Genomic DNA, 12,009 nt, shown 5'->3' on the forward strand with positions numbered 1-12,009 from the left:
TCCTTAAGGACATATTTTAAAACAATTTTTGGTGTGCATCTTAACTTTATTTCTTCTCAGGTTGAAACTGATTGCTAGAAGATGGTACAGAACAGTTGTAATAACATAAGAAAGTCATATTTCATTCAACTTATCTGTTCACCATACAACCTATGTACTAAAACGTATGTGCCCCACATATATTTTTTGAAGTCTGAATGATGCTACAACACTAAACAAAGAATGTTCAGTTTCAGTATACTAAACAGAAAAAATAAATAGGAGTTGATTCTAATTCTATTTTTTAAAAACTGCTCTGAACATTTAAAAAATATATTAGGCACCCTGTTTGCTTACAATCAAACAAAACACAGGATCACTAGATTTTGAAATGTAAACAGATCTATATCACTTCTGCAAGACACAGGGTAAAAATGAGATGGCAAATATCTCTTAACCTTGTGAAAATATTAACAACAAATTTTGCTTTAGCACAGCTTGAGAGGCTATCATTGCTACATGGTTCTGTTTTGTGATGCATTATGAGTTTTAAAGAAATAAGACTAAGAATCACTTTATAGATGTACTGGGGAAAATAGTTACAAATCTTCAAAAATTATCTTTTTTTATTGGGAAAAAACTCCAAGGTTTTGTGATTTTCTTGATAAAATGTTTTAATCCAACCTCCCAAATGCATCCTGCGGAGTTCAATATAAAGATACACATCTTCAACAAGCAGCTGCTTTCTCAATTTAATTTGCACAGTTTTCTCATGCTCCACTGGTGTGTTAAATGCTGCTGTACTCTGTACAAGTTCATCTTTGATAAACCCAACAGCTGGCTGCTTGCTTCCTACTGACCTTCTTAAAATGTTTTAGTACAAGTCACACAGTACTACAGATTTAAACTGCCATTTCAGTGTGATTGGCACACAAGCGTATCATTTCCCCCAACCACTCATGTGAGGATGCCAACTTGACTCTTTATTAAAATACATATCAAACAGCTGAGACAATTTTGGTCCTTTTTAATATATGTTGTATATAGTTTTTTGTTCATTTGTTTAGCTGCACATACTTTAGAACCTTTTAATTAAGACAAACTGAGAAATCAAAAAGGAATAATTTTCCTTGTTACTTTACCATCCATTCTGCTTGGAGCTATGAAGACAGATGTTGATTAGGGAAAGGAGCAGAAAACAAGCATCCCATAAATCCACGAAAAAACAAAGAGTCAGAATTGTCATTCTAGCATAGAAGCTATTAATAGATTCTTTTAAATTTACATATTTTAATAAAGCAAACTAAGTAGAAAGCTACTTCTCAAAAAACTCATTTCAGAATGGGAACTATATTCATCAATCAAATTTGATTTTGAAATGTCTTGTATTTGTAGTGCCTTTATAACATATTAAAAAATTCACTTCCAGGATGTTATTTTCATTCCTTCATTTATTCATTCAGTAATTAATTACTAAGTGTCTACTAGGAACGGAGCACCATGCAGGACGTTTGGAAGTTACAATGACTTATGTGAAATGTTTGCAGCATAGGGTGTGGTACCCTATTATATTAAAGTATGTCTAATACTTCCTATAATCAGGTTTTTAATATCATTAACACAGGATAAAACACTCTCCCTAAGAAAAAAATAAAAATTTAATGATAAGAATGTGCGGATGGTCTTCTCACATTAAATCACATCATCTTCTATTGTAGAATTTGTAGCTCCCATCAGAAACAGAGGGGGGGAAAGTCTAATTAGACTACATAATAGAAGTCAATTTCAAAACCTTTTTCATTCTTTCCATGCATTGTTCTTTCTTTTCATCTGTTTTGCATTTTAGCTACAATACTAAATAGCTTGTCAAATTTCTTGGCTTTTTTTGCCTTGATTCAAGCTAGTATTACATGCTTCAAACTATATCAAAAAAAAAAAAACAAAAAACAAAAAAAAACTATATCAAGACCTGTAATTTCCACACTAGCCTACAGGTGAGCGTGAACATCAACACAAATAAAATGTTCAAACAGTATAGAAAAAACTTGCCAGGCTGCACCATGAAGGAAGGTGTCTACATACATGTAAGATCCACAGAAGTCAATACAAATATCTCCCAGTAAAACTAAATGGTTAAAGAGGCCTCCCTTTTCTTCATTCAGAAAAACTTTCCAAGTTATTTTGTGGACTATGTATTAGTACATATTATATACTAGTGTGATAAGAGAGCTACTTTATAGTTGCTTTTCAATAGAAATTTCAAATTACTGACCAGAAAAAAGGTAAAATAAACGCTCTTCCCTAAAACGAAGCTCTGTGTTTTCCAAAGCTGCCATACTTATTCACAACAATTTATCACCATAAATTTCAAATCTCAGGACTAAAGAGTTACTAAGAAAGAATTTATGCAGTTGGTATTCTATGATTACCTTAAGTAAGTAGAATAATATTGGTAATAAAAATCACTAGTAGTAGCAGTAGCAGAACTAAGGAGATATTTATTAAAACACTTACTACACTCCAGAAACTACACTGCTTACAGAAATCATCTCATTTAATTCTCTCAAAAGTGCTAGGAAACTGAGGCATAAAATGGTTAAATCTAAAATCACAGTAAGAAAAGACTAGAATTCAAATATAGGTGGTCCAACCTGAAAGTACACGCTTTTCATGTTGTACTAAATTCCCTAATTCTAGGCCAAAGTCACTACAAACATAAAATAATGCTCATGTCCACGATACAGACCAGAGACTCAAGTCAATACATCAAATAATTTGTTATATATTTATTTTATTTGGGGGATGAGCTTATGTCAGACAAGAGGTAAGATTTTTAGTCATTTTTCCTAAACATCAACACAGGGTTCTCTTAAGATTCCATGGTAGACCCTATGCAATCCCAGCAATCTTGTATGGCAATACTTCTCAAGGCCCTGTCCACCAATTGAGGTAAAAATGAGAAAAATAAGAAAAATATTTTTTACTTTACTAAAAAAAATTTATTAAATTTAAAAGACTGTCCTTTATTTTGGGATAAAATGTATCCTATCCTTTTCAAGATGTTAATATGAAAAATAATGGTGATAATTTGTATAAGTTATTTTGTTATTCTTGTTAAAATATTAAATGTTTCGTAAAAATACTGAAATATACATATGTGGCAAAATAAAAAATTGAGCACCCCCTCTTACATGGGGGAGGAGGGTAAGTAGTGATCCATAAAATATAAAAGGTTAGAAACTACTCTTATACATCAGTCACCCATCCTAGTTGGTAGTCTCCTTAGAAAAAAAACATGAAAGATGCCAACGCTATGATGATGACAACTGCTCAAATGTGGTAATAAAGATGAGTGTGAATATAGTGAAAAGAACATAGGTCTTTGTGCCAGTTATCAATTTATTGCCTCTCAGCCCAAATCCACCCTTCAATATCTACTTTGCAACAATGAACAGAATCCCTTCAGCATTTCTCCTTTACAGTAAGCATCATATCATACTAAGCTGTCTCAGTAGGGAGTGGTAGAAGGCACTGTAGGAGGAAGGGGCTTCTCTGCAGGATGGGAAGAGGACATCCGCCAGTGCTCTGCCCCACCACATGCATCGTCCCTCAGTGATCCTGCAGGCCCAGGCTGGAGATCACTTTTCTGTGGGCCTCTCAACACAGACACCATACACTCCAGGCTTTGAACCACTGCCCAGCCACCCACTTGCCAAGAACTGTAGACTAGGTAGTGACCCAGGCAAACCATCCAACTTCTCTGCCATCCAGTAGGCTGGAACTACAGTTTCTCTAACAAGGCCTGAACCCCAGCCTTGGGGAAGGTGCCTTCATTCCAAGTTTGTCATTGCCTGGATATTCTCCCTCAGCCCTACGGTATTATTCTTTAAAGTTCTTTTATATCTTATGGTTACTGTTTATCATAGCTTAGTAACTCTTTACACTAAACATCCCCTTTTAAAATCACTGTATGGGTTCTGTTTCCTGATACACGCTTGAAGTCAAACAGATCTGAGTTCAAATTTAACTATGGACTTGTTCAAATTAAAACTATGTAATGATCTGAGCCTTAGGTACTACCTATAAAATAGGAAACTTCACCAGCTCTCTTATCATATGGTCATTACTAAGATTAAATGGGATTATGGGTTATAAAGGCAAATGCAGATCCTCAATAAATGATCTTTTCTCCTCCCTGCCCTGATCTGTAGCCTCTTGTCTATTTACTCTATGCCAAAAAGACACAAAGAAGCAATCAAATGAAAGTGTGTAACTCAGAAAATCATAAATAGAAAAATAGTCAGAAGCATACTCATTATAAAGCAGGCATATTAACCCAACAGAATTATGACATCAACCTTCCAGCATCTGTCTCCTTGAAAATTCCATCCTGATTGGGACATAGTTCACAGCTAGGGGAAACACCACATTTACAGGCATCACAAAACCAAGGTTCAGTGGAGTTTTCAGAAGCTGAACTCATAATAGAGTCACTCTCTCCATCAACTCCATAACAACCTAAAAGAAAAAAAAAGAGTATGATTAAATAGAGTTTATTTTTTAAACTCACATTTATAAAGTTACAAAAGAAAAAGGGAAAGGAAGTAGAGAAAAATTCTGAAAAATTAATGGTTTATAAGAATATTAAAGTCAAAACACAGAAGTGAAATCATTTTATAAAAATATTTTTTCACCTACCACAGTATATGCAATGAAATAAATGACTCTTTAAGATAATTTTAGACCTACTGGAAAGCATTACAGAAGGAGGAAATTTTAAGGTTCTTTAAAAAATTTTTTAATTAAAAAAATATATAAAAATATGCATTTTCATTAAAAAGAAATCAGAACTATTTAGTCTATGAACTATTAATTAGTAAATATTTTTGAGCTCCCTTTGTACTGAACACATATATAAAAGACCATGATCATGTAAAACATACAAACAAAATGCCTCTGATCTAATTTTGGAGGTGGCAGATTAAAACACAAATTCATACAACCACAAATGCAAAGTTAGTATTAGTAAAAGGAAAATAATACAGAAACACGCACACACATAAATTAAGGCTATAGAACAATTTGAATAGTTCAGACTAGAGTTAGACAAGTGAGTTCTATTCACAGCTGAGCCAGTCTAGAACTATACAAGGTATTTGATCTTTTTAAACATTTATAATTTTTCTATCTTCTGTAAAAATGTATCCATAACTGAAATGAATGAAAAGAGAATGCTTTTTCCTCTTTTCATTCACTGATAACTCGATACTCTGAGGGTTAAATTATTTAAGCAGCTAATGTGATTTAAAAAATTTTAAACATCCTCATGAACATACCAAACAAAGAAGATAATGTAGCATAGTTCTTTACATTTTAGAGTAGAACATCAACCATTATTGATGGCTTGTAATAAAGAGTACCTCCCTGGTGACTACAATAGTCATGACTCCTAAATTGTTTTCTTTTACCTAAATAGTGCTGGATATACCACAAACTTCATATTATCTAACTTTTTTTCCAGAAAGGAAGACACTGCCCTAATGACAAAACATACTTAAGAAAAATAATTTAATGTATATGTAGTAATTTAAAAGATTACAATCTTATTCTAGTTCCAATGTATGCCCCATCATCTTTAGGCTTGGGGATTTCTCTGATATCCTAAGACACATTTATTTCCTGTCAAGACAGGTCACTTCTACATATAGCCTATAATCAACCTTCCCAGGATACTTTTCACCAGGTTTATTCTAAGAGGCTAGTCTTAGTGCCAAACTCGAAAGGGCACTAAGTACCCAAAGTACCCTTCAATAAACTGAAGCCATTAAAAAAACCACTATGAGAAACATATATAAGTAACAAGCATCTCTCAAAAGGACTCACCATGTAGGTAAGTTTATATGCATCCAATGTAAGATCATGTGATTACTGAAACTGGTTATACACTACACAGACAACAGGAGCCTGTTGAAAAGCATCTTCACATAACCACCAAAGACATCCAAGTTAAAAAAAATAAATAAGTATGTAAATAAATACTGAGTTGAACAAGTCACCCAGAAAGAAAAAGAACCATACACATTAATAAACAATTTTAAACTACCAACATTAATTTACTAGATGTCGTTAATAGGTCAACAGTCCTGCATAAGTATTTTATTCACACAGTAGTACCACTCCATATAGATTATATTAAAATATCGTAGTAGGCAGAAAACTAAAGATTTGTTTGCAACTGTGATTTACATAAGCTGCCTCACGCAAATCCCTTAATTATTGTCAAGTTTATGTTATTCAAAGGCTTTATAATGGTGAAACTTAACATAATCTGAAAAGTCATACAAAAGAATGCCAGAGAAAAGATTTTAAAGGAGCTAGACTATCATGCACAAGATAAGAAAAGGAATCAAACTATTAATTTCTTTAATATAATTAAATTGTGCTTGGTAATAATTATCAACTTCATCACTTCTGTTTAGATATACATTTTTTAAATGATAAATTATAAAATGAAAAAGAAATAAAATTTTCTTCTGGGAGTAGCTATTATTAACCATCACCAATAGAAGAATATTCTTCAGTAAAGGCAACAGTAAGCAAAACATTTTATTCAAAAAATTCATAAAACAATAAAAACAGTCAATTTGATTTCTCAAAAGGTTATGCAATACTACAAAGAGAAAAGTCTATTTTCTTTACAAAATAATATTCCTTCGAGGCAAATTCTTTCATTTGTATTCACACAAAGTCCCAAGATTATGAAACCGCCAAGTGACTATCCATTTTATTCATCTCATTCACCAATATCAAGGTAAATCACAGCAGTTCACTCTTTTAGAATAAAGCAGTTTCAATTCTAATTTTTAAAGAATATACCACACACCTGACAAACACCTGCATAATGATTAAACCACCTACAAACAACCTGAGAAGTGATTTCAACCTAGGAAATTCCTACTTTGTAACCTAGCAGACTGGTATTATATAAGCACAAAGAACAAGCAGCAAGTGGATAAGTATTTCTTCTTCAGCTTCACTGCCCTTGAAAAATAATCCACACTGTGTTATTACCTTTACAGAGTTCTTTACTTGCCACTTTTCCCCTATTTCCACTTTGCCCTGCCACTTTCCCCCTATTTCTCTGCCATACCTTTTGGGTTTACTGAGCTCTAGAACAAAGTTCTAGCATTTATATCCACTCTAATCCATTTTAATTAATGACTAAATACATTTTTAAATATTTTTTCTTCCATAGACAAAAGAATTTAAACTACCATAAAACAAGGTTTATTCTCTTCTACCTATCTAATTTTGAGTAAAAGATGCAAAAAGTACACTTTCAATATGATTACAGAAAAAAAGTCTTTTATATGGGTAAACATATAAAATAAAAAATTTATAGATATATAAAACCTATTTCATATAGGTTTTCCATGTTTTTAAATGGGTAAACAGAGAAAACATGGTTCTATGACTGTCTAACAATCAACCTCTGGGTAGTACATGCAACTTATACAAATCATATTTAATGCAAAATAATATAAAATGTGCTTACAATTGTTTTGAGTTATACAAGAATACGTATAACCCAAATTAGTGGAAATATTCCCATTCAGCCTGGCATGGGAGATCAAAAGACCTACAGTCTTCTACTTTCTAGCTATGTAGCTGTACACAAACCACATCTCTAAGGCTGAGTTACCTCATCTGCAGTAAGTATTTAGCATCTATTCTAACTATCTCTCAGTACAGAAAATTAAAAAACAGGAACAAAAAATTTGCCATTTTGAAATTTAAAACATTTTTCTGTACTTAACATCCTATCACTAGAACTCTGATTACAAAACCCACTAAAATAAAAGATTTTAAATTGAGTAATATTGTTGTTTATGAGAAAAGAACTTATAACATGCATGATACCTGTCACAAATATATCCTAAAGCATAAAAGAGCAAAAGTGCCTGCTCACATATAAAGTCCAAATGGTTATAACTTGAACATACTTTACTACCCAATAAACACTCATAAGAATATATTTTTGCATATGCTAAGAAATAAAAATAGTCTAGGGCTAGGCTAACAGCAGACTGAAAAATAAACAAAGGGGGGAAAACATCTTAGTAGACCTTATTTAATGCATTGCTGGCAAGTGTGCTACCTAATGCTCTGTCATGTACTATGACATGTAGGTGACATTTTTCTTCAGACAGTACAATCAGTACATCAGGATAACTGACATCACAGTCAGGGGTACCCTACTATTACAAGTCAGTTACAAGATCTTGTCACAAAGGTGCTTATACTAAGTGACAAGCTGCAACCCAAACAAAAAAGAAATTCATCTACACTTAGATGAAATAAGTACTCTGAAAAATAGACAGTTATACATTTAATAACCACATTTGGAAAACTATCTTTTAGCAAAATCTCAACTTAAAAACTTACCTAGGACTTCCCTGGTGGCACAGTGGTTAAGAATCCGCCTGCCAATGCAGGGGACATGGGTTCGAACCCTGGTGCAGGAAGATTCCACATGCCGCAGAGCAACTAAGCCACTGCGCCGCAACTACTGAGCCTGTGCTCTAGAACCCATGAGCCACAACTATGGAGACTGCGTGCTGCAACTACTGAAGCCCGCATGCCTAGAACCCATGCTCTGCAACAAGAGAAGCCACTGCAGTGAGAAGCCCGTGCACCGCAATGAAGAGTAGCCTCCTCTCGCTGCAACTAGAGAAAGCCCGCGCACAGCAAGAAAGACACAACACAGCCAAAATTAAAATAAATAAATTAATTAATTTTTTAAAAAACTTACCTAAATTATAATTACTTAAGCCATAAGTATATTTTTTTTTAAAAGGGAAAAAAGAAAAAGAAATGATAAAGCAAATACACAAAAGCACTAACTATGGTTGTCTGGATATTAGGACTGTTAGAAATGTTTTATCTTCTCTGTTCTATAGTTCTCACATTTTATTTACTATTCATGCAATATATTATGAAGGAGAATTAGCTTTCTCTAAAATAAAACATTTAATACGTTCATGTTTAACCATGAAATGTTTAAGGAAAAGCTGCATGGCCGATTTACAATACAGAAGTCTGTCACTTAGGCACCTGATTGAAAACCAAAACCAGAAACATAAAACCTAGCAACACTAGTTTCCTATTATGCCTTAGAAAATTTCACTTCTTCTGAATTCATTAATTTTAGATAAAAATTCATTTTGGAACTTTAAAAGTATCAGAGGAATATCTACATATGTGTATAAAAATGAACATTCTAAACAGTGAAAAATATTACAAAGTTAAAAGGTACAGAACAGGGTGGAAAAAGTATTCACAAGGACGAAAACTATTTGTAACACATATAGCTAACAAAAGATTAACATTAATAAAAAAATTCCAAAAAGTCAATGAGAAAAAGACAAGAAATGACAAGAGAAATATATAGAAAGTAACAGAAAAAAGAAAATAGCCACAGATACCAAACTTCAATACAAATAAAGTGAACACATAATTAAGAGATGGTCTCCAAAATATTTTTTTAATTTATTAATATGCAGTGTTGCAGAGTTATCAAGTAGTTTGTACACTGTTGGTAAGAACACAAATAAATACAGTCTTTTTGAAGGGCAATCTGGCAAAGTTTGTTAAAAGTTTAAATGTACTTACCTTTTGATTCATTCTAGGAATCTACCCCACAGAAATTATTACATGTATATGACATATTCGTTAGCACTATATATAAGCAAAAAACTACAAACAAAAAAAGTAAATACATTATGGTTGAACCACTCTATAGCTAAATACATACCATTAAAAAAATAATAAGAAAATATCCATATGTACTCATATGAAAAGAATCTCAAGATTAAGAGATGAGTGATTGAAATAAAGAGATGAGTGAAATAAAGTGAGTTATACGGGAGGAAAATCCCATGGAATTTATCTTATTTATTTACTTATTGCAGGGCAGGGACTGTGCAAATATGCATATGCATATGTGCACACGTGCATGTAAGTAAGAGCCTGATGAAAGGGGCTCTTCACTGGTCAAATATGGACAATCTAAGCATCACAAAGAGTAATGAGGTTGTAGATGATAATGTGTGAGACCACAGTAATACTGAAAAGGCTAAAAGGGGAGAAGTTCTCTACAAAATAAATGCTGCCTGATAAATGTAGAAGGAATGATAGAATTAGAAAATCCCCACCCTACTGAGACTGAACCAGGAAGAAACAGAAAATATAAACAGACCAATCACAAGCACTGAAATTGAACTGTGATTAAAAATCTTCCAACAAACAAAAGTGCACAACCAGATGGCTTCACAGGTGAATTCTATCAAACATTTAGAGAAGAGCTAACACCTATCTTTCTCAAACTCTTCCAAAATATAGCGGAGGGAGGAACACTCCTAAACTCATTCTATGAGGCCACCATCACCCTGATACCAAAACCAGACAAAGATGTCACAAAGAAAACTACAGGCCAGTATCACTGACGAACATAGATGCAAAAATCCTCAACAAAATAAAAGCTAAAAGGGAGTAAGACCATGGTCCACCTAGAAGAAAGATAAAAAACAAAAAAATCTACATTATTTGGACCAGGTCACACATCATTACATATTTTTTCAACCCAGGTTCCAATTAATATGGGGTGGCAACAGTGCATAACAGTGTCAGTAAGACTTGACCCAAAACATCTCCAGGATATATATATGCTGATCAGGCTGCACATTACTGTACTGAGGATTATTATTACTTTTCCTCAAAAGAGAAATTCAACCACGTAACCAAAGATTATTAAGCAGGGTTTGATGTGTTTTTTTTTTCTTTTTCTATTTAGTAGACAAGACTGCTACAAAGCTAGTGGAAGATGAAAAAGTCTTCACAGATCTACTAATCAACACAATTTCTTAGTGATGCTATCCAAGTGCTACTAAAAAAACTTAAATGGAAAAGTCGGGAGTATATCCATATTAAAACAACCCCTCCTCAAACGAATAGTTATATTTGGCAAGGAATCTTTTGCACTAGTAGATAAAAATGACCTACAGGAAATTACATTAAAAAGGATCCCAAATACCATATTTGGTATGTTTACTAACAAACAGGGAATAACAATTTTATTAGAACACTATATTAATCATAACTTTAATTCATTAGGTTTATAAAAATATACATTGATGTTTAATAACACTTCTCCCTTAAACCAAAAGAGATCATTTAAAATCGCCAAAACTAGGAATCTTTCAAGATATTAGCTCTAATACTACTACTAAGAAAAGAAAGAAAAGCTACTAAGAAAGTGAGAAAGAGAATTATATAATCACAATCATACAAAAGAAACTCCAAAATTAATGAGAGAAAGGGAAAATTATACTAAAGGAAGAAAGTAGTAACAATAAAATAAAAAAACTCAAGATTTATTTTTTACTTTGATTTACAATTTGCATCTTTAACTTTGAACGTATCTGAAGTTCACAGAATTAACAATACTCCCAACAAAGCAATTATACTACAACATATTCAGTTTCTGAATAGAGAAACTACTCAGTTTCTCTATTTATTGTTTTCCCTATTTATTTTTTCCACATATTAGCTTGCTCCCAAAAAGCCTACAAAGCATCACACTCAGGAGTATTAATTTCCCTTTCCGTGTCTTCCCTTCTTCCTTCTCTCATAATAAAAATAGTTCCCCTATTCTAATGAGTTAGTCTTGGGAGAAAAATGAGCAATCATTAGCAAATGCTCAAGTGCCATCAGAGCCATTTAAATGAATAACACAAGAAAAAATGCTACATGACTTTATAGACACAACTTGCTTCTGACCTAAATGAAATTACCACTCAGTTTGATAATCTTCTTTGTCTGCCTTGACTCAGAAAGATTTTATGGCTGTTTCTAAAAAATCAAAGCTTCCTTAGAAAGAAAGTAGATTTGCCATTATTGAGACTATTCATCTGAAGCACAAGTATCATTATGAACTTTTAATAGCTCTAGACACATCAGGAGAACTAATGG

The 12,009-nt window shown here is 32.8% G+C and overlaps 1 protein-coding gene across 4 annotated transcripts in view; it reads right to left on the reverse strand.

The window, feature by feature from the left end:
• The window catches only part of PHF14 (PHD finger protein 14), a 200,755-nt gene that overhangs the window by 167,866 nt on the left and 20,880 nt on the right, over positions 1–12,009 (reverse strand). For all 4 annotated transcript variants that reach the window (XM_024767099.1, XM_024767098.1, XM_024767097.1 and 1 more), the window contains exon 5: positions 4,338–4,497. In XM_024767099.1, coding sequence (XP_024622867.1) covers positions 4,338–4,497 — 160 coding nt within the window. The remainder of the gene's footprint in view (positions 1–4,337; positions 4,498–12,009) is intronic.

The sequence above is a fragment of the Neophocaena asiaeorientalis genome, unplaced genomic scaffold (genome assembly GCF_003031525.2).
Source record: "Neophocaena asiaeorientalis asiaeorientalis breed wild unplaced genomic scaffold, Neophocaena_asiaeorientalis_V1.1 scaffold70, whole genome shotgun sequence".
In the NCBI taxonomy this organism is placed as follows: Eukaryota; Metazoa; Chordata; class Mammalia; order Artiodactyla; family Phocoenidae; genus Neophocaena; species Neophocaena asiaeorientalis.